General features: G+C 44.3%; 1 protein-coding gene across 2 annotated transcripts; it reads right to left on the bottom strand.

The window, feature by feature from the left end:
- Positions 1-483: 483 nt before the first annotated feature.
- Positions 484-23,050, bottom strand: LOC106580076 (uncharacterized). Of its 2 annotated transcripts, XM_014160690.3 has the most exons (11): positions 22,857-23,050; positions 19,182-19,652; positions 10,735-10,782; positions 10,383-10,637; positions 10,075-10,116; positions 9,674-9,772; positions 2,424-2,528; positions 2,202-2,306; positions 1,429-1,599; positions 1,229-1,301; positions 484-1,121 (listed from the first exon to the last, which is right to left on the bottom strand). In XM_014160690.3, the coding sequence occupies exons 1-10, from the start codon at positions 22,899-22,901 to the stop codon at positions 1,239-1,241; spliced, it is 1,404 nt and encodes a 467-aa protein (XP_014016165.2). In that variant the 5' UTR covers positions 22,902-23,050; the 3' UTR covers positions 484-1,121; positions 1,229-1,238. The 2 variants fall into 2 exon arrangements, with proteins under 2 accessions (XP_014016165.2, XP_014016166.1); XM_014160691.3 differs by lacking the exon at positions 19,182-19,652.
- Between the last annotated feature and the right edge of the window lie 1,208 nt (positions 23,051-24,258).

Below are 24,258 nucleotides of genomic sequence, written 5' to 3'. Positions count from 1 at the left end.
TCACACCCTTTCTCATTGCCCAGGGCAGACTTTCTCCAACAGGACTGTAGACACGTCGCCAGTACACAGTGAAGAGGATGGGTATGTTATTCAATCATCCAAACTGCTCGCAAGCGTCTGCGTAGCCAGGCCCTAAAATAGAACTTGGTTTTATTTTTGATGCATGACACGCTGTAAGTCCTGCATCTCCCAACTCCTCGTTGATTTTTAGGAGTATAGACCCACGTGGGTGATTGAAAGCTGAACTGAGGTCCACACTCTAGTCCAGTTGATAGTGGTAATGCACCTTAAAGTTGGTTGCCAACCGCCATATAAAATCCACAGAAGAAGACTGAAGAAGGAGAGATTACTAGAAACTAACTAGGTTTCCACTTTTACCTGTGGATTAATTGTCAGAGTAGAGGATACACAATTTTGTGTGACTCAAAATGGGTCAAAAATCTACAAAGATCCAGGAAAAAAAGAACCTTGTGCATTTCAGGTAAAGTAACAACCCAATATTTATATCCCAGGACAAATTAGTTTGCAACAGCGAGCTAGCTAGCTAAATGTCCATGAATATTTCATGTGTTTCAACCTGTCCCCAAATTAATATAGTTGGTTCCGAGTTCATTTTGATATTTCAACCTGCATGTCCTGATCGCATCTGGTGTGGATTGACAAAATCAGCATGCACGCTCGTGCCCGGTGTAGTCAGCATATAGAACACATGTACAAGGAAATACCCCTCCCATCCATACAAACATGGTCCAAATGTGAAGACAAGTCATTGCCACATTCATTAACTCTACAGTATCCATATACAATGTATGCCATTTACAATCGATGCAAATCCACAATACACGCATTAGGATACAGAAAATCTATGAAAGAAGCCATAATTTGTTAATTCCAAATAGTCACATTCTGTTCCAAAGACTCTTATTCCCCCGCCTTCATGCCGCATTAAAATGTGTTTGTTTGATTTTCTTTTGGTGAGAACCTAAGCAGGAAAGGCACTGAGTGTTGGATGTCCGCTTAATTTCCCGGCGGTCCCTTTAAGCTCTAAATATTGAAAAGTAAAATTTGCTGGTCGGCTCCCCGTGAGGCTCTCTTCAGTCCTCCATACTGACTGAGGAAATCTATGGGGAGACAGAAACAATAACAGAATGTTAACGCCAATTTAGATCTGACGCAAGTGCGTGCATTCAAACGAAGCGTTTCGGGAGATTAAACAACAAGTCCTCACCTGCAGAGATCTATCCCTCAATGGCCACCTCAGTTGCAATATGTCCATTCAATGCTGCCTCTGCTGGGATATCCTAAAGAACAAGGGAGGGGTTTAGATGGGAATGTAAGAAAGGGGGTGGTTGGTTTACAATACGTGTAAAGACAGATCGTAATTGATTGGGAGAGGTTGGATACAGTAGTGTCACTATATGCTCTTACCACGGGGGCGAGCTCTACGGGCGCAGAGGCGAGCTGCGTGTGACACTGCAGTTCTGAGATGACAGGCTGGGGGGCTGAGAAATGTCCAGAGAGGACATCCAGGGCAGTATTCTCATCAGTAGCGTCCTTTTTGGCTTCGATTTCCATCTGGGCTTCAATTTCCTCTTTAGCCTGCAAAGGCAACACACCCAGTCAATGTTGAGCGCACAACTAAAATCAGTAGTCCCACCCACTAAATGACATGCCTGATGCAATAAAAGGAGCTGGAGGAGCCCACAGCCCAGGAAATGAACAGAATGTAAAAAGGAAGACCACAAGGAGGGAGGATTGATCCAAAGATGGGCGAGAGAAACTCACGAGGATGCAAGAACTCCTGGATGGGTACATTTCAAAATGTGCGAGAGCATTCAAATGAGAGGATAGCCTACACCAAAGTACTTGATCATATGTTAGTGCTTAATATACCAAGGTGATTGTGTAAAGAGTTGGTTTGAGTCATTATTATAAATTAGTCTGAGTAGATGAAAAGCTTGTAGGTTATTATAGTTTAACTCTGACCAGCAGGTCCTCCGGAGAGGGCCGGTAATCGGGTGGAAGTGTGTCGTCCCTCTCTCCCCCATCTTTATCACCTCTTCCTCCCCACACTGCCTCCAGAGACCAACCAGACAACGGGGTTACAGGAGTAAGCATGTGTGTCTCATGTCTGCTCTACCAAAACTACATCTGGCATTGGGCACCTCAGTCTCTGCATAGAGAAAAGTAGGAAGACTCACGTTGATGACTTCATCAGCTGTGACAGGGGCGGGCTCAGATACTTGGGGGACGTTGTTCAGCGACTCCGATAGGGCCTCAAGTGCATCTGTTGGGACTGCGGGCACCTGAACAGAGATGACACGCAGTCAGACTTGACGTCAGCAGGTGATTAAAGGTGTGCCAAAACGACATCCTTGTGTGTATGTGTTAAGAGTAGGTATGATTTGGAGCCCGTGTCTCACCTGCTCCTCAATGGCGGGCTCAGCCATGGCTGCCTCCACAGTGGGGACAGATTCTGTGATGATAAAGTTGTCGGCCACTGTATCGATGACAGGGTCTACTGGGGCCTGGAAAGCGTAGGACTGTTACACAATGTTCAAATTCTAACTTAACTTCCATTTCTCCTTTCTTACTGAGAAAAGTAAAGGGACTGAGTAGGGATGTGACAAATGGGGGAAAAGATCTTAGTGTTTAAACTGCCATTTATCAGCTTTCCGTACAAATTTCATAAAATTCCATGTGAATTCACAATGCAGAATATGGTCCTATTGCGTATGGTGGACCTATTGCGTATGACCGCTAGGGGGCAATGACGTTCTATCGCAGTCATAAACTGAATCTCAATCCGAACACCTGGCCCCTAAACCTTTTGTCGAGTGGCCATTTGTTGTGTTCGATAGTAAACCACTCGAGTCTGCAAGCGTTTTGGCCAAAATGAGCATGTATACATGTTTCATCGGCTGAAATAAAAGATCACAGAAATGTTCCATATGCACAAAAAGCTTATTTCGTGCACAAATTTGTTTACATTCCTGTTAGTGAGCATTTCTCCTGTGCCAAGATAATCCATCCACCTGACAGGTGTGGCATATCAAGAAGCTGATTAAACAGCATTATCATTGCACAGGTGTACCTTGTGCTAGGGACAATAAAAGGTCACTCTAAAATGCACAGTTTTGTCACACAACACAATGCCACAGATGTCTCAAGTTGAGGGAGTGTGAAATTGGTATGCTGACTGCAGGAATATCCACCAGAGCTGTTGTCAGAGAATTAAAATGATAATTTATCTACCATAAGCCGCCTCCAACTTTGTTTTAGAGAATTTGGCAGTACGCCCAACCGGCCTCACAACCACAGATAACATGTAACCACACCAGCCCAGGACCTCCACATCCGGCTTCTTCACCTGCGGGATCGTCTGAGACTAGCCTCCCAGACAGCTGATGAAACTGTGGGTTTGCACAGCCGAAGACTTTCTGCACAAATTATCAAACGATTTCAGGGAAGCTCATCTACGTGCTCTACGTGCAGTTCGGCATTGTAACCGAATTCTGTGGGCAAATGCTCACCTTTGATGGCCACTGGCACGCTGGAGAAGTGTGCTCTTCACAGATTAATCTTGGTTTCAACTGTACCGGGCAGATGGTGTGTATGGCGTTGTGTGGGAGAGCGGTTTGCTGATGTCAACATTGGTTGTGGTGAGGTTATGGTATGGGCAGACATAAGATATGGACAACAAATACAATTGTATTTTATCGATGGCAATTTGAATGCACAGAGATACTGTGACAAGATCCTGAGGCCCATTGTCATGCCATTAATCCGACGCCATCACCTCATGTTTCAGCATGATAATGCACAGCCCCATGTCGCAAGGATCTGTACACAATTCCTGGAAGCTCAAAATGTCCCAGAACTTCCATGGCCTGCATGTCCAGACCAGTGGCGGTCAGTGCCCTTTAAGATGAGGGAGGATGATTTTTTCTTTTTCTTTCATGAGCATGGCATTAATTCTAATACAGCATATTGGACGACTGTCATTCATGTCATTCATCCAGTTAAATGTAACATCGATAGGTTTAGGCTAATATATGATACTAAAATGCTCACCTTCACACATCATGAGGTTGCCACAACCTAGCCTATGAATGAAAGTTTCCAACGTAGGTGCACACAGGTCGAGAGAACATTTTGGAGGTAACACATGGACAGACAGTGACACATTCAATACCGCCTTGCACATTCTTGCCTGCATCAAGCTGATATAGGGTGTAATCATTAGTCCAACAGTTGCAAACGAGAGTTTCTAGTAAACATTCAGGTATGTTTATCCCCATTTTTTTCCTTTTAAGAAACTTTTTTCAACAGAATTGGTGGAATGAATACACCCCTGATCACACGTAAACACAGTTCACTTTCATAACAGCCACGTTGTGTTCCTTCTTGCATCTATGCATTCTCCTCCTCTCACCTTTTCCCTTTGTCGCTTGTGGATGTTAATGCACAATACATCAGCTGTATGTGACCAGGCGAAAAAACCTTTCCAAGCAAAACCATATCATAACTGCTACACACAGCCTACATCGTTGTCACCATATTAGCTAAAGTCTTGTCATAGTCAACATAGCTAATAGAACTAACGTGTTAGTAAACATGCTACAATCAAGCAGTAACGTTACAGTGTACAGTCAGTAACCAGTTTAGGTCAATAAATTAGTAAAACCAAAAGGTACCTTGACTTGGAAGAGTTCCAGTGTTGTGTTAGATAGAGGGGTGCTATGCTAGCTGGCTATGACGGTTTGAGCAGGGTGTTTGAGAAGGCTAAACGAGATAGCTGCATTTGCTAGCTAAGTAAATGAAACTGAAAAAGAATGACCCTCTCTCCCTCTCCCGCCTTCATTTTGGAAGGAATGTATTTGTTCAAAACTGTTCAACTATTGTCTCTCTTTGAGTAAACTACTCACCATATTTGATGTACTGCAGTGCTAGCTAGCTGTATCTTATGCTTTCAGTACTAGATTAATTCTCTGATCCTTTGATTGGGTGGACAACATGTCAGTTCATACTGCAAGAGCTCTGATAGGTTGGAGGACGTCCTCCAGAAGTTGTCCTAATTACTGTGTAAGTCCAAGGAAGGGGGTGAGAACCATGAGGCTCCTAGGTTTTGTATTTGTATTTATTATGGATGCCAAAGCAGCAGCTACTCTTCCTGGGGTCCAGAAAAATTAAGGCAGTTTATACAATTTTAAAAACATTACAATACATTCACAGATTTCACAACACACTGTGTGCCCTCAGGCCCCTACTCCACCACATATCTACAGTACTAAATCCATGTGTATGTATAGTACGTATGTTATCGTGTGTGTGTGTTTGTCTGACTATGTTTGTGTTGCTTCACAGTCCCCGCTGTTCCATAAGGTGTTTTTTAATCAGTTTTTTAAATATAATTTTACTGCTTGTGTCAGTTACTTGATGTGGAATAGAGTTCCATGTAGTCATGGCTCTATGTAGTACTGTGTGCCTCCCATAGTCTGTTCTGGACTTGAGGACTGAAGAGACCTCTTGTGGCATGTCTTGTGGGGTATGCATGGGTGTCTGAGCTGTGTGCCAGGAGTTTAGACAGACAGCTCGGTGCATTCAACACGTCAATACCTCTCATAAATAAAAGGTAGTGAGGAAGTCAATCTCTCCTCCACTTTCAGCCAGGAGAGATTGACATGCATATTATTAATATTAGCTCTCTGTGTACATCAAGGGCCAGCCGTGCTGCCATGTTCTGAGCCAATTGCAATTTTCCTAAGTCCTTTTTTGTAGCCCCTGACCACACAACTGAACAGTAGTCAAGGTGCGACAAAACTAGGGCCTGTAGGACCGGCCTTGTTGATAGTGTTGTTAAGAAGGCAGAGCGTCGCTTTATTATAGACAGACTTCTCCCCATCTTAGCTACTACTGTATAAATGTGTTTTGACCATGACAGTTTACAATCTAGGGTTACTCCAAGCAGTTTAGTCATCGCAACTTGCTCAATTTCCACATGATTTAGTTGAGGTTTAGGGTTTAGCGAGTGTTTTGTTCCAAATACAATGCTTTAAGTTTTAGAAATATTTAGGGTTAACTTATTCCTTGCCACCCACTCTGAAACTAACTGCAGCTCTTTGTTGAGTGTTGCAGTCATTTCAGTTGCTGTAGTAGCTGACGTGTATAGTGTTGAGTCATCCGCATACTTAGACACTCTGGCCTTACTCAAAGTCAGTGGCACGTCATTAGTAAAAATGTAAAAAAGCAAAGGGCCTAAACAGCTACCCTGGGGAATTCCTGACTCTAACTGGATTATATTTGAGAGACTTCCATTAAAGAACACCCTCTGTGTTCTGTTAGATAAGTAACTCTTTATTCACATTATAGCAGGGGCTGTCTAGCCATAACACATATGTTTTTCCAGCAGCAGACTATGATCGATAATGTCAAACTGCACTGAAGTCTAACAAGACTGCCTCCACAATCATTTTATCATCAATTTCTCTCAGCCAATCATCAGCCATTTGTGTAAGTGCTGTGCTTGTTGAGTGTCCTTTCCTACAAGCATGCTGAAATTCTGTTGTCAATTTGTTTACTGTGAAATAGCATTGTATCTGGTCAAACACCATTTTTCCCAGAAGTTTACTGTCACGTCCTGGCCAGTATAAGGTTAATTGGTATTGTAGTTTGGTCAGGACGTGGCAGAGGGTATTTGTTTTATGTGGTTCGGGGTGGTGTTTTGGAAAATAGGGTGTTTGATTTAGTATTTCCGGGGTTTTGGTTTATGGTCTGTGTTTATGTATTTCTATGTGTTATCTAGTTAGTTGTATGTCTATGTTTGGTTAATTGGGGTGGACTTCCAATTGAAGGCAGCTGTGTGGTGTTGCCTTTGATTGGAAGTCCTATATTAGTTGGGTGTGTTTGTTTGTCTAATTGTGGGAGATTGTCTTTGGATTGCTGTGTTGCCTTCAAGGCTGTCATTTTGTCGTTCATCGTTTTGCTTATTTTTTGTATACGTGTTTGTTTGTTTTTTTTCCTTCTTTTCCGTTAAATAAAGAAGATGATTATACACATACCTGCTGCGTTTTGGTCCGCCATTTCTAACGACAAGCGTGACATTTACAAAGGGTTGATAACAGGCTGATTGGTCAGCTATTTGAGCCAGTAAAGGAGGCTTTACTTTTCTTGGGTAGCGGAATGACTTTAGCTTCCCTCCAGGCCTGAGGGAACACGCTCTCTAGTAGGCTTAAATTGAAGATGTGGCAAATAGGACTGGCAATATCGTATTATCCTCAGTAATTTTCCATCCAGATTGTCAGACCCCGGTGGCTTGTCATTGTTGATAGACAACAATACATTTTTTCACCTCTTCCACACTGACTTTACAGAATTCAAAAGTACAATTCTTGTCTTTCATAATTTGGTCCGATATACTTGGATGTGTAATGTCAGCGTTTGTTGCTGGCATGTCATCCCTAAGTTTGCTTATCTTGCCAATGAAAAAGTAATTAAAGTAGTTTGCAATATCAGTGGGCTTTGTGATGAATGAGCCATCTGATTCAATGAATGAAGGAGCCGAGTTGGCTTTTTTACCCAAAATTTAAGGTGCCCCAAAGCTTTATTATCATTCTGTGTATAACTTCTTTGTTTCATAGTGTGGGTTTATTTTCTTTAGTTTAGTCACATGATTTCTTAATTTGCAGTACTTTGCCAATCAGTTGGGCTGCCAGACTTAATTGCCATACATTTTGCCTCATCCCTCTCAACCATACAATTTTTCGATTCATCATCAATCCAAGGGGATTTAACAGTTTTTAGTCATTTTCTTAATGGGTGCGTGCTTATTAGTAACTGGAATAAGTAGTTTCACAAATGCGTCAAGTGCAGCGTCTGGTTGCTCCTCATTACACACCACAGACCAGCAAATATTCTTTACATCAACAAAATATGAATCACTACAAAACTTATTGTACGACCTCTTAAACACTATATTAGGCCCAGCCTTTGGAACTTTGGTTTTCCTAGATATGGCTATTATATTGTGATCACTACATCCTTTGGATACTGCTTTAAAGCAAATATCTGCAGCATTAGTAAAGATGTGATCAATACATGTTGATGATTTAATTCCTGTGCAGTTTGTAACTACCCTGGTAGGTTGACTGACAACCTGATCCAGGTTGCAGGCACTGGTTACAGTTTGAAGTTTTTTCCTGAGTGGGCAGCTCAGGAATAGCCAGTGATAGCCAGTCAATATTTATATCACCCAGAAAATATACTTCTCTGTTGATATCACATACCTTATCAAGTATTTCATACATATTATCCAGATACTGACTGTTAGCACTTGGTCTACAGCAGCTTCCCACAAGAATGGGCTTTAGGTGAGGCAGATGAACCTGTAGCCATATTACTTCAACAGTATTTAACATTAGATTGTCTAAGGTTTACAGGAATGTGGTTCTGAATATAGGCCGCAACACCGCCTCCGTTGGCATAGCTGTCTTTTCGGTAGATGGTATAACCATGTATTGCTACCACTGTATCTAAGTGAGTTTCAGAGATAGTCAGAATATGAATGTAATCTGTTACAAGCAAGTTATTGACTTCATGAACCTTGTTTCTTAGGCTATATATGTTAATATAGGCTATTTTTTAGCACTTTTCTGGGTTGCTTGATTGTTTTTAATGCTTTACTGGGAAGCTTATCAGAGGTAGACTTACTCATGTTATTTACATTGGAGCTGATAGTGCAGGGTGAGCTGCATAAAGTGGTCTTCCTACTATTGCACACCGCCTCAGTGCTACTCTGGTTTATAGGCTCATGATTACTGCTTACAATAGCTGTAGGATAAACAGATGTATTCAGTGCAATTCGGGGTACATAAATTACTTACATTGTTTGCCAATGCCCCTAAGATCATGTACATTTGATGCAGCATTATGATGACTCATTGTCACAATGGTAGGGATTAACTGAGCTGGTCTTGGATCATTTACCAGTCATTGTTTCAACGTAGCCTTGAAATGCGTGGACAGAGTCCAGGAGCCAATGTACGCAGAGGAGAACAAAAGCTAGCTGTCCTTCGGCTACACCATAGTGCTACACTAGAGAACGGTGTTGAGGCTACTGTAGACCTTCATTGCAAAATAGTATATTTTAATCAATTATTTGGTGACATGATTATGTTTAGTATAGTTATCTAAAAAGTATAACTTAAAATGTTTTAGCATTTTTAATTTTCTGAAAACCATGAGGATGGTCCTCCCCTTTCTCCTCTGAGGAGCCTCCACTGATTCAGACATGTCACACATTGAGCATGTTTGGAATGCTCTGGATCAATGTGTACGACAGCGTGCAGAGCAGGCTGTTCGTTGCTGTTGCTTGCCTTTCTCTGCCATTTTTCAAACTTAACGATGACGAGCAAAGTGCTTTATATCCATGGCAAATAATTTAAAATATGCATATCTTCGACTAACGTTACATCATTGTTGCATTAGGTTTTTGTTTATTATGCAATTTTCCCTTTATGATGATAATTTAGTGATAACTGCTCTGTGATTACAATTTTGTGGAAGCTACCTTTTTCGGTTAGGTATTTTTTCTTAACGTTAACGTCCCAATTTTGTTTAACGTTCACACCCCTAGGACTGAGCAGGCTTAATGTCATGCGTTGGTCAGCCTTACCTCTACAAGGGGCTCTGAGGGAGCGACGTCGGCTACGGGGGCTTCATCAACTGGGGCTACCACGGGCTCCGACAGCGTTTCTGGGATCATTTCTGTTTCCTGGATGAGAAAGGTTGGGGACAAGTCAGTTTGATTCCAAAGCAAAAATTAGGCGACACGTAAAAATCGATCATTGGTCAATACAGGCACGACAAGTTGAGCAAACACTGAAGTGTAACATTTGTGAAGTGTTCCAGCTGTCCACTAGGTAGAGCCTTACTAATAGGAGCAATCACTAGCTCAAAAGCCCAGGCTGCAATAAGCTGATACGAACGCTTAGGAAATGGATCTAGCAGCATCTCAATATTTCCCATGTTTAAGAAGTTCCACAATAATAAAGGTAGTGAGAAATGTCTGCTTACAACTGGAACCCCTTCAGGTGCCTCTGTCGTGACAGGCTCATCCTGGAACGAGGAGAAATGACTCATTAAAGACTCATCCAATCAAACAGAAAAACAATATCAAATGCTTTTTCTGAACGCTGTTTAAGAGAAAGAGGAAGGGTAAGGAACAGAGCAAATCACACATGATCACGCACTACATGCACCACCACACAAGACAACATCACGCAAAAGAACAAAGGACTTGAGTTGAGCTTTTTCAGGAAAGGCAGAGGCGTGAGAGCAGAGAAGGGTCGTTAGCGATGTAGCACGTTAGCATGATGTAGCACCTCTGTGACGACTGGGGCCTCCTCTACTTCAACTTCTTCCAGAATGGCATCTGCGTTGACCATAGGAATGACCTCAGCTTCAACGTCAGGACTGTCCTCTGTGTCGATCACCACCTCTTCAGTTTCCACTACTGGGGCAGCTACGGCCTCGACCACGGGCCCGGATTCTGGCTCGACTACTGCTTCGACCTCCGCTTGGACCTTGGCAACTATTTCAGCCTCCACTTCGGCCTTCACCAGCGGCTCGTCATGTGTCTAAACATGCAGTAGAACACGGTCAAAGACGCCAAACACACAAAAAAAATACCATGCAACGGAACTATGGAAGATATACACTCAGTATTAGGTTTACCTCAAATTCGTCAGGAGCTGACACGGGAGCCTCAGGGATGGATGCGGCCTGCAAGTGGTAGAGAGAAAGAATTAGTTATTAATATACATATTCATTGACTACTATAAGTAAACATATATTAGGTTTGGGACATAATGTTCATTTCGAGTCTAGGATTAAGCAACTCAGACTTGAGTTCTGACAACCCCATGATGGCAGTTTATTTTAGAAACAATGGTGGGTGGGTGGTGCCCAATTGTTGTTTTTTCAACCCATGTCTAAAAATGGGCAAGGTTTTGAAAAACACATACATTTCAGAGATCATAAACCTTCCCTTGGAAAACACACTAGAGGTGCAAACACGCAAGACAAGCTGCCACCCCCCCCCCCCCCCCCCCCCCCTCTTCTCTCCATGTCAGGCAGAGAGAAGAGAACAAAGTTCAAGAACAAAGTTTCAGTCAGCAATTCAAGGTCATTTATGTGAGCAATCCGGAGTTGTGGGGTCCACACTGTTTATTGCATTCCCCTCGTGAACTGCGCCCCAGCCCATGCATGATGAGTTGGTCCTCACAGGGAGCACTCGGTTACGATCAACTACCCTTAGGGGAGTGCCAAGAATGAAGATCGAGGAGCTCTTTCAGTGGCAGAGAGCCGAGAGACATGCACAGGTCACCTTTATCTGACGATTGAAGTGATGCCGTGTACACAGACTTGCACAAACCCCCAGCGCTGGAAGTTTCATTCTCAGTAGACCAAGATGTACTACTGAAATGGAGGCCATCAACCCCAGCACTCGGAGGCAAACAGGGAAAGGCACTGTCGGAATGACTCTTTGCCTGATAAGAGAGAGAATCCAGCATTATGCATATGTATTCTATTCTCTGTGTTGGCGCCAAACAACAATTTTTCTGATTGATCTTGAACCCTAGCTCTGAGAGGCGGGTTACAAGGGAAATCGTGTCTCGAACCCCTGCACCCGGGATGGGGAGCATAGCAGGTTTCTCAGGGGTGTGAGGGCTGGCTCTTAAACACTTGCTGAATGATCTAGCCTATTCATAGGCTATGCCTTGAAAAGAAAACCTAAACGTTGTGTGCTGGCAGCATGCTTATGTGAAAATAAGCATTCTGCAGGTCGACTGAGGTGAACCAGTCACCTCAACGAATCGAGCGAGACAGCACGTTGAACATACACTGAGTGTACAAAACATTAAAGGACACCTTCCTAATATTGAGTTTCAACCCGCTCCCCCTTTTGCCCTCAGAACATCCGCAATTTGTCAGGGCATGGACTCTAGGTGTCAAAAGCGTTCCACAGTGATGCTGGCCCTCGTTGACTTCAATGCTTCCCACAGTTGTGTCAAGTTGGCTGGATGTCATTTCGGTGGTGGACCATTCTTAATACACATGGGAAACTGTTGAATGTGAAGAACGCAGCAGTGTTGCAGGGAACCAGGAAGTACCAGAAGTAGAAGCAGAGGTGGCTCTCTGCCGCTAGTATGGCCCTGATAGCCCCTTTGCGTAATAGAGGAGATTTCCTCAAGTATGCGTGCCGAGTTGCCAGTCGCTACTGATTCAAAAGTTCTGAGCGAACTGCAGTCTGTACCCCTTCATAACCGTGGACTAGACCCAGGGCTGGACTGAGCATTCACTGAGTTTCCTGCTCTGGTGACGAGTAGCCCACAGGTCAGTAGACTCTCGCTCCCCAGTGGTGCCGGAGCACCCTCTGGTGGTGATGGAGCAAGTCTCCTTTTTATTGTATTTTTTCTCTGTGTCCTTGGCATGATGCCTGGATACAGCATACTTTTTTATTGAAAAGGGGAGTGTTGACACACTGGAACTAAGGGACAGTGTTGGTGGCGACTGACAATTAGTCGATTCCCGGGTCTACGGGGCAGGCAAAAGTTGAAGGCTTTTCCCTTCTCCTTTCAAAGTTTGCACTTCTGTAACGGCTGTCTTTAGAGAGAGTGGACCAAAATGCAGCGGAGTTAGTGTTCATGATATATTTAATGAAACGGAACCCTATACAATTACAAAAAACAATAAACTGACAGCCAACACAGTCCTGTCAGGTGCAAACACTGTAACAAGAACATTACCCACAAAACCCCAATGGAAAAACATGCACTTATGTGTGACTCCCAATCAACAGCAACGAACATCAGCTGTGCCTGATTTGGGAGACACACACGGCCCAAAACAAAGAAATACAAACACATAGAAACAGAACATAGAACGCCCACCCAATGTAACACCCTGGCCTAACCAAAATAAAGAACAAAAAACCCCTCTCTATGGCCAGGGCGTTACAACTTCTGCCGCATGGCGGAGACAGCCGGCCCAAACAGTTCCCTCTGCTTGACAGGAGCGTCAAGATAATCTGCTTTCTGTTTTTCCCGACAGGCTGGACAATTTGAGCCACAAAGCTCTCTCTTCTACCACTGTAAGTCTCATGGCGTGGCCACAGCCTTGAATGGTGCCCCTGGAGGCTCGGCGGTTGAGGTCTGTGACGAAACAGATCTCATCCCAAAGGTCTGGGTTAGGCTTACCAATAGAAATGCATAATCTTCAAGCTAACATCAAATCGGCCTGTAAAGCCAGCAGTAGGGATGTAATGTTCAATGCCAGTACAGAACGTGTGGCAGACAACTATACCTTTTGGTAGATGGACGCGGAGAAGCGGTCCATCTTACCAATTAGAGAAGTGTCTGTTAGTGGTGAGGCACTGGGGTTGACGGAACATTCATGCTGGCAAAAAGTCTGGTTTGGATCTTGCCGGTCAAGAGTCTGTTCTAATTGTGTTTGGCTTCTGCCACGGAAGCTGGGATGGCTGAGAGGAGTTGCTTGCCAGGGATGGTGCGAAAGGAGAGCTTCCTCCCATTGTACCAGTTACTCTCTGCGCTGCCACTCAACACGAGTTCGGGCCACTGAATACCGAGTCTGGTCGCTGCCCGTTTGCAGATATCAATGAGCGAATATCTGTCATCCGCCATCGATGCCCCACTAAGAGCAGAAGAGGGCCTAGAAGTAACAGCGTGTGCCTCTTCGTCCTCCATCTGGAGGAGATCGTCATGTCATTGTATTCGTTGATGATGAGGAAAAGTAGGTGAAGGTCCTCTGGATAGCCATCCATGGTGTCAGCCCATAAGGGCTGGGTCTGCATGGTACTCTCCCCGCTCGAAGGCACTGTGGGAGAGGAATCACATTGGGTTGCTCTGCGCACTCTCCGACAGAGGGCGTTTGCAGCAAAATCCCCACAATGGATGCATGACCGGGCATCCTCGAATGCTGCATCCTCGTGTTCAAGACCCAGGCAGATGACACATGCCCTGCATGAGCACGGATGTACTGGTGCTGGAGCCAGGGCCTGGGCCTTGCTCGGTACCCCTTGGGCTGAGCTAACAGGTACAATGGCTCAAAAAAATAATCAGAGAACAAAGTGAAATTTAGCTAGCATTCACCACTTGGGCTAGCAACCTACCTAGTTAGCACAAAGTTATCCAAAGGAAGCTAGCTCTTGCGATGACTAAAAGCGTGGCTCTCGACTGATAAGCTGTGAAGCTAGGACGGTCGGTCTAGCTGCAGCACGGTAGTGGGTTGAGCTAAATGAGAGCGAGCTAGTAATTCCATCTTTCCAGGTAGAAAAAGTTGGTAGGATAGCTTGAGTCTTCTTGGGTATGATGCTACAAGCTTGGCTCACCTGTATTTAGGGAGTTTCTCCCATTCCTCTCACGCTCCATGAGGTTGGATGGTGAGCATCGCTGCACAGCGATTTTCAGGTCTCTCCAGAGATGTTCAATCAGGTTCATGTCCAGGCTCTGGCTGGGCCACTCAAGGACATTCAGAGACTTGTCAGAGCTCTGTCAGTGACCATCGGGTTCTTGGTCACCTCCCTGACCAAAGCCCTTCTCTCCTGATTGCTCAGTTTGGCCGAGTGGCCAGCTCTAGGAAGAGTCTTGGTGGCTCAAAACTTCTTCCATTTAAGAATGATGGAGGCCACTCTGTTCTTGGGGACCTTCAATGCTACAGAATTTTTTGGGGGTACCCTTCCCCAGATCTGGGCCTCAACACAATCCTGTCTCGGAGCTCTACGGACATTTCCTTCGACCTCATGGCTTGGTTTCTGCTCTGACATGCACTGTCAACTGTGGGACCTTATATAGACAGGTGAGTGCCTTTCCAAATCATGTCCAATCAATTGAGTTTACCACAGGTGAACTCCAAATCAAGTTGTAGAAACATCTCAAGGGTGTGGAAACAGGATGCACCTAAGCTCTGAATACTCATGTAAAAAAAGGTATCGTTTTTTTATTTTTAATACATTTGCAAAAATGTATGAAAACCTGTTTTGCTTTGTCATGATGGGGTATTGTGTGTAAATTTATGAGGAAACGTTTTTATTTAATCAATTTTAGAACAAGGCTGTAATGTAACAAAATGTGGAAAAAGTCAAGGGGTCTGAATACTTTCAGAATGCACTGTAGCTCAGCTACAGCTGTGTAGGGGGAGGGAGGGGCTATGGGCTACAGGTCTTCCATTTACTCCGCAACAGCAGCCTATATTCACACAGCTACAGCCACAGCAGCCCCCTCATAACCCTAGCTGTGTACCAAACTGGTCGGATCGCAGCTCGTCTCGCAGGCCCCATAAATACTCTAGGAACAAAATGTACTAAACTGATCCAAGTGCAGCCCTTTCTGACAGATTAGTTTAACCCTTTCAGAGAATATTATGTACATAATGTTTGTAATACACATTCCCTTCCCCCTCCTTCCTAGAAGCCAAGTTCCTGTTTTTACTGTAGAAATTTGCTAGGGAACAATATAACATCAAGGTAAAAAACTAGAAATCACTACAGAAATGCTGACAGAGCTAAATGACAACCCAATACCAATGGAGAGGAACTAAACAGAGAAATGATTCAACACACGTGGGAGAGATAGCCGGTTCTATTCTGAAGAGGCTTTCCCATATGTTAAATGCTTCCACATGTGGGAGATGGGAAGAGAGATACGGCGGGTCTGAAATCATTTTCCAAGATAATCCATCCACCTGACAGGTGTGGCAAATCAAGAAACTGATTACACAGCATGATCATTACACAGGTGCACCTGATGCTGGGGACAATTTAAAATGTGCAGTTTTATCACACAGAATGCCATGGATGTCTCTAGTTTTAAGGGAGCGTGTAATTGGCATGCTGACTGAAGGAATGTCCACCAGAGCTGTTGGCAGAGAATTTAATGTTCATTTCTTTATCATAAGCTGCCTCCAACGCTGTTTTTGAGAAATTGGCAGTACATCCGGGGGGGGGGGGGGGGGTCTGTCTGTAATAAAGCCCTTTGTGGGGAAAAACCCATTCTAATTGGCTGGACCTGGCACCCCAGTGGGTAGACCTGGCTGCCAAGTGGGTCGGCCTATGCTCTACAAGGCCCACCCATGGCTGCACCCCTGCCAAGTCATGTGAAATCCATAGATTAGGGCCTAATGCATTTATTGACTGATTTCCTTATATGAACTGTATTTGTATTTATTAAGGATCCCCTTTAGCTGCTACCAAGGCAGAAGCTACTCTTCCTGGGGTCTGGCAGAATTAAGGCAGTTATACAACATTATAAGACATTCATTACAGAATTCACAACACACTAAGTGTGTGCCCCCAGGCCCATACTCCACTACCACATATCTACAACACAAAATCCATGTGTACGTGTGTGTATAGCGCGTATGTTATCATGTGTGTATGCATGTGTCTATGTTTGCGTTACTTCACAGTCCCCGCTGTTCCATAAGGTGTATTTTTACCTGCATTTTAAATCTGATTCTACTGCTTGCATCAGTTACCTGATGTGGAATAGAGTTCCATGTAGTCATGTCTCTATGTAGTACTGTCCGCCTGTTCTGGACTTGGGGACTGTGAAGAGACCTCTGGTGGCATGTCTTGTGGGGTATGCGTGGGTGTCCGAGCTGTTTGCTAGTATTTTAAACAGACAGCTCGGTACCTTCAGCTTGTCAACACCTCTTACGAAAACAAGTAATGATATCAATCTCTCTTCCACTTTGAGCCATGAGATTGACATGCATGTCATTAATGTTAGCTCTCTCTGTACTTTTAAGGGCCAGCCGTGCTGCCCTGATCTGAGCCAACTACAATTTTCCCAAGTCCCTCTTTGTGGTACATGACCACACTACTGGACAGTAGTCCAGGTGTGACAAAACCAGCGCCTGTAGGACCTGCCTTGTTGATAGTGTTAAGAATGAAGAGCAGCGCTTTATTATGGACAGACTTCTCCCCATCTTAGCTACTGTTGTATCAATATGTTTTGACCATGACAGTTTACAACAACAACAAAAAACAGTGCATACAATATTGTAACAATAGCTGTAACTTAGTAAAATCTTTGAAATTGTTGCATGTTGCGTTAATATTTTTGTTCAGTATAATTAAAATACTGAGCTATATTGTATGCACTTTTTTATGGAAATGTATATTATTTCATACTAATACAATTGCTCAGAGAAAGAGATTTTGTTTAAACAAGTAATATCATTTTTTTCTCAAAACGGTAGGTGTCCAAAATGACACGTTTTGAATACCTCACCTTGCGAGGATAACAGCACTGAGCCTTTTTCTACAATGTTTTATGAGTTGGAGAACACATTGAGAGGGATTTTAGACCATTCCTCCATACAGAATCCTCCAGAGTTTCTTGATATCCTTTGTCTGCACTTATGGACTGCCTTCTTCAATTCAAATTCGTCTGCCTCACGTGCAGAGGCACCAGGTGATCAATCCATCTGCCAGGCAGCAAGAAGGCACCAAGACTTCCATGCCCCCACACTCCTTGTGTTTAAACACTCAAGTCCTCTCCATCGGCAGTACCCCTCCCAAAAACTCCCGTTCCACCTAAGATTCTGTCTCCTCCCACCCCTACGGCATCAACCAGTGACAACACGGCATGATCCACTCATGTGCATCCACTGGCCACTCCATCAGTGAAAACATGTGCCAGGCAGAAAGTGCTCCTCCACAGGGGCACGATAAGCAAACACAAACACACAAGAGGGGAAGAGCGGGAAAGGAGGAGGGAGCTACAGGAGCAAAGAGAGAACACTGCCTGGTACAAAATGTTCTGCATCCGATGTCCCGTCCCCTCACTGCAGGATAACCTGACCACGCTATCCATCGGGGGGGGGGGGCCTCACCCAGATCTCTACGGCGACGTCCAGCCAGCTGAATATGAGGCCCATGGTGAAGACACCACGGCCGACTGACCAGAGCCACCAACTGTCCACTCTTTGTCTACCAACACCTGTGTGTGTGTGTGTGTCTGTGTGTGTGCGCACACGCATCTCAGCGCTCCTGTGTTAAGAGTCTAAGGATTTGCAATCTCATCAACTCAATAAAACTATCCTGATACTGAGTGTGTATAACACATCCACTATACATGTGGATGCGCCTAGTACTTTAATGAAAGCTTGTGAGTATAGGTCTAAGGAGCATCTGGCATGTCCACGGCATGTGCAGCAGCATAGGGCTGGGGAAAAGAGGCATTTTGACCAAGAGCCAATCATCGTGTATAACCACCCCCTCATCCCACACTCCACACATTCACATACATGTGAGCACATGTCAGTACACACATGCCATATGTGGTCATAGCTTAGCTACAGCGAGGGAGGCACTTTAGAGGCACTATAGCAGCTGAACAAATGCCAACAAGCACTGTACAAGTTTCCAACACAGGACACTGAACAAGACACAAACAGCTGCATAAACTAAACTATTACGATGACACACTACCAACATTTAACTTTCAGAAGATTGAAACTTCCACACCGAAGGATAAAGCTACTTGCGGCCCGCAAGTACACATGATTTGGTGTTTATTGCGGGTCGCAAGTAGCTTTATCCTTCGTTAACTAAGATGATTCATCACAAAACCTTAATACAGATGTAGGATCTTAATTTTATCACCTTGTTACAGGAAATGTTAAACACGTTTGTAATTTCTACTTAATTTTCCTGTATGAAAAATAGATCAACCCCTACAAAAATGTCCATTAATTATAATCTACATAATAATTCAAATATCCTCTTGTTGCAGGATTATTTTCCTGCTGTAGCAAACTGGCTCAAATTAAGATTCTACATCTGTACAGCTCTAGAGAAATGTAATCAATCTCATTTTATCAAAATACTCTCACCACACTGTTCTGAAAAACACAAGTGAAATCAGTTTTAAAACAGACAAATAATTTACACTGTAGACCATGTTAATGTACCCGGCAATATATAGTGACTGCAACAGAGGCCCTGCCCACTCTCTGTGTACATGTACAGCCTCTTAAATAGAACACACTGTTCTCTTACTGCCCCCTCTCAGTCCCTTCCCAACACGCCAGAAACTGCACCTGACCCCATATACTCTCCGTCCGCAAACAAATTCAAAATGGGAGAGGGCCTTTACCTCCATTACTAGCTCCGTCTTTGGAATGAAGCTTTCGTCAACCTCCTGCACTGCTGCAGTTTCTTCTGTAGGTGGCCCCACTGGAGTTTCTGCTGGGACTTCTACAACTGGGACTTCTTCTGGGGCTTCAACTGGGCCGTCGACCACGTCTGGGGTTTCAATTGGGGCTTCGACCTCCAATGTGGCTTCTTCAGCCTCTACTGGAGCTTCGACTGGCGCCTCAACTTCAACCTCTGCTGCCACCACTTCAGCCTCTAACGCCGCCACCATAGGTTTAGGCTCCGGTACCTCGACTGGGGCCAGCGGCGCTACAACGGGGACGTTTACTACTTGAGTCTGTATGGGGACAAGCTTTGGACACTTTGCCACTTCTTTGAATTTAACAGGGGGGGCCGCCACAGCAGCCACTCCTGGGGTCCCTTTGCCAGTGCCAGCAACATGCTGCTCCTCAAGGACTTTCTTCTGGGCCTGCTGCTCAACACACAGAGCGAGCGAGCGAAAGACAGAGAGAGAGAAGGGTGTCAGATTAACTTTACCTTGAATCACTCCACTTTGATTAAACATTGAAAGATGGAGAGAAAAAAAACATGGGGAGAGGCTGCTGAAGGTAATCCAGCCAGAGGGCTGTTAGTTATTGAATTCCTCATCTAGTTTGGGTTTGATGGGGGGGGGGGGGGGGGGGGTATTCTATTCGATGAAATACCAGGGATGCCAAATTAGGATCAACATGTTTTCACAGAGAGGACAGAGGACTAAACCTTTGAGCTATGGCACCGATCAATGGGGCATGGGGGGGGGGGGGGGGGGGCAAACTAGTTAGATAATGGCAGTAAATTAGCTGAATCGGAGTGATTCTGACAGGTCAAGTCAGGCGGGACCGAAACCTGCGAGTCAGCAGGGCTCAGGGCTCCGGATGGGGCCCCGCATAGCAGACAGTAAACTAATCGCATTATAATCCGGTTACAATCATACCCTACGCCTCGTTAGCTGCAAGAGACGACCGGCCAGCCAGCAGAGTTTACACAGCCCACCAAGTGCATAAGCCCAGTGAGTGTGCATACAAAAACAGCTCTGCCTTTGGTCTGTCTGTCAGAACAACCCCTCACTGCCCCTTTTGTAATGATACGATTTAGAGGTTTTTTGAGCCCGTCATCAACAGGACTAATCTTAGGGACATTTACTAGGCATCATCATCCTTTGGAAATAAACTAGAAAACTGTTTTGAAAGGACAGAGGAGCAAAAAAAAGCACATGTTAAGAAAGTCACTAAGCAGAACATGAGCCCCAGTTAGTGCTCGGAGTGTCAATCACCAAGAGAGACCTCCCTTCCATGCACCTCCGTAGATATCTAGAGCGTGCAGAAGTGATAAGGCTAACAGATTTGGGATATGTTTTTATTTGGGCTTCTGCGAAAGGTTTCTAAGACTGCACAGGCCCTAAAAAAGCAGTCTGGTGGAGGGGCATGCCTATGATTCATTACCAAATACAGGCTTGGTTTGAGTGGAGTCTTGCCAGAAAACTAGGGGGAAGAGTGTTTAGGAGAACTTGTTTCTCACCATACTGAGAAGTATTTGCAAGGGATCGCTAGTGTAGTGCATGTACAATGTTAGGCCTACTGGCTTATTGCTGAGCTATGACAGAGCTCTGGATGACATTACAATGGAAAGTCACAGAAAGGGAATTGAAATGTTGTGAGTTGTAGAATACACATTCAAGTTAGTTGATGTGAAAGGAAGAATACATTGTGAGAAGGGTTACAGAGAACTGTCCTGTTGCTACGTTACATTATCATGGTGTAAATGAGGAGGAGCACGTTCTAAAATGGAGGATACATGAAACTCCTGGACCTTCCCATCACCCCCACCCCCCCCCCCCCTCCCCTCCACAAATGAAAGGATCTTCAGCCCCCCCCCCACCCAAGCACAGAGTGTGCAAAGCATTGTGACAGTTATGTGCACGTTTGTAATGCTATCCCACCTCTGATTAGACAATTGAGAAAGATGGTTGAATAATACAACCAGTAGTCCTAAATTAATGCTCTAATCCCGTGCACGACAATTAAATGAATAGGTGACAGTTTAGGCCTAAATGACTGGCCAAGAAATTGTAGCCGCAAACACGGAGAGCAACCCACTGTGTTGTTCTGCACATTTTGCGCCAATGATGTGTGCTAGTGATAAACCTTAAAATCAGATTTACAACAAAATCTCAGACCCAGCATGGCCATGTCACAGATTCTTTGTAACAATTTATAGATATGGCCTCCTGAGTGGCACAGCGGTCTAAGGCACTGATCAGTGCTAGAGGCGTCACTACAGATCCGGCCGCAACCGGGAAATTCATGAGGCGGGGCACAATTGGCCCAGCGTCGTCCGGGTTAGGGGAGGGTTTGGCCGGCTGGGATGTCCTTGTCCATTCGCGCTCTAGCGACTCCTTGTGGTGGCCGGGCGCATGCACGCTGGCTTCGGTTGCCAGTTGTACGGTATTTCCTCCAACACATTGGTGCGGCTGGCTTCCGGGTGAAGCGAACAGTGTGTCAAGAAGCAGTGTGGCTTGGCGGGGTTGTGTTTTGGAGGACGCATGGCTCTCGACATTCGCCTCTCCCGAGTCCACACAGGAGTTGCCGCAATGGGACAAGACTGTAACTACCAATTGAATATCACAAAATTGGGGAGAAAAAGGGGTAAAAAGTAAAAAAAAGTTGATAACCTACTTGGCCAAGTACACAGCGAGATCAAACATTATGCATGGCCCTTAATCACACATTGCCAACTAGGCGCACCGTGCCTGGAACGTTACAGAGCCAGGAGTAGACTAAATAAAACAGTTCGACAAGCAGGGTGCTGGTCATGTAGCCAGACGAGCTACATCTAAAGCATGGTGCCCATCATGTAACTGGGTGGATTGGGATATATGGATTGTGCAACCTGAACTCAGGGTTAGACGTAACAAAGTAAACAAAAATTAGGGGGTTTAAATTTGTTTGTTACGTTTGGTATGGTATTAATTTGTAGATGTCCATCATTCATTTCGTATGATGTTACAAATTACAATTTGTATGATATGTTACGAATTGCAATTTGTTGTGGCTTAGGTAGGTGACTACTAGACGGCTAATGTTTAGGGTTAGGAGTTAGAGTTAGCCAACATGCTAAGAAACCTTTGGATTGCTAGATGTTCGTGTTATACACCCACCCATGCACTCCGACAACCAACCAACTCAGACAGCCATAAGTAACCTTCAGTCTTATGTAACCTAACCAAACACAACATATCATACTAATTTGATTGGCCCTGATTTTCGTTTACTACGTTACGTCTCGTCTATGAGACTAGGCTGATGGGTTGGAAATGATTAGGACATATTGGCAGTGGTTTCTTCGCATGCTTGAACTAGTCTTAAAAAAAAAAACGATCAGTAATTTAGAATGTGAAAAACTATTTCGTTTGCTTAAAAAGAGGTTTGCTCGATCATGGTCAGGAGTCAGGATCATTCATCCAGTGATATATTGTTTAATGTTTGGTGAATTTCAATGGATGAACTGTTCCATGCACTTCGACTACCGGAGTGGAGGGGAACACGTGTAGCACGGATTACAAAAAAATAAAATAATCATCAAATCATAATCAGCTATAATATGGAGGAACTGAAGGAACCCTGGTGTGCGCACTTACCACCCTTCTCATGCGGCGCTTGTTCTTCTTTCTTTTGCTGGGCATTTTCGTGTTTTTGGTTGAAGCTACAAGAAAGAATTAAGAACTTTGATATCTGTCCTCCCCGGAGAAAGTGTGCGTCGGAAAAGCGGAGACTGTAACAGTAGCACCGGTCTGATGACCAGATGTTACTGATGGACGGAACATTGTGGATCTTTTTAAAGCCCTCGTTGTTGTTGTTTTTTTTTATCTCTGCCTGAACCTATCCGGGAGGAGGATTGTGGAGGGGGCGTTGACGATAGAGGGGTGTGTGCGCCCCTTGGTTGATAGCATCTAGTAGGCTTGCCTTGCCCGCAAACTGGCGTTGTTTTCTGATGTTATGTAACGGTTTTGTCTAGAAGTCTTACAGCTTTTGTCAAAATGTACTTTTCGTAGTAAGTTTGGGAGAATATACGCAGCAGGTATGGATAATTAATGTAGCAAGTTAGGATAATAAGGTTAAAGTTTGGAAAATAGTTAGGGTTAGCTATAAACCCACCAAAATCTAAAACTGTATCCATCTAGACTGACCTCCGTCGTTTTGGACGGCTTCCGAAAACGTAGCCTATCCGGACCCATTTTTCAAGCTCGAATGTGTCGATTCTGTTTGAAAATGTGCGGTCGCTCACGCTTGGTTTGACTGCCTTGATCTCCTCACTTCGTGCTTGTCCCATTTATGCGTCTCCATTTAGAACATGTATAAACTAGCCTACTCCTCATGTCTGTTGAGTTTATGATCTTCATATGCGCTGAAAATAGATTTAAATAATCTGAGCAAATATAGCCTAGGAGGGTCTCCCTAAAAACACATCACTTCGATAGAAGTGACCTTTCGTAGCAGTTTAGGAGAGCATTTTCGCAAGCTAACCCTAACCATTTTCATAACCTTAACCCAATTCCCCTAACCTGCTACGAAAAATTCGTAGCTGTATCGAAGTGGCGTGTTTTTAGGGAATCTCGTCCAGGCCTTGCAATAATGTACTGTATTCAGCAGACAGCACATTACACAAGTTGGATACATGGAGGCGTGTCGCATGTCAGTCTGTCAGGCTCTTTGTGTGGGTTAGTGAGCACTGAGCAGACCCACTTTAATACGATAGAGTAGCCTAGTTGTGTGCCCTAGCCCAGGGGTTGTCAAAGTGTGGTCTGTGGAAGAGGTACTGCAGGGGGTCCGCGGCCAGATAAAAAACAAAAAAGGGATCTGTGCAATAATTGTATTGTGTGTAACACAATACAATGTAATAATATGAATCTACAACTTATGTTTTTAAAGGTCCAATATCTCAATATCAAATCATTTCCGATTAAAAATTAAGTACCTTAACTGTGATTTTTTTTCCTAATTAAAATGGTCAGAAACAAACAAAAAAGTATTCTTAGCAGT

The sequence above is a fragment of the Salmo salar genome, chromosome 20 (genome assembly GCF_965601325.2).
Source record: "Salmo salar chromosome 20, fSalSal1, whole genome shotgun sequence".
In the NCBI taxonomy this organism is placed as follows: domain Eukaryota; kingdom Metazoa; phylum Chordata; class Actinopteri; order Salmoniformes; family Salmonidae; genus Salmo; species Salmo salar.
Note: the sequence above shows the minus strand (reverse complement) of the source record. Positions and strands in the feature narration are given on the sequence as shown.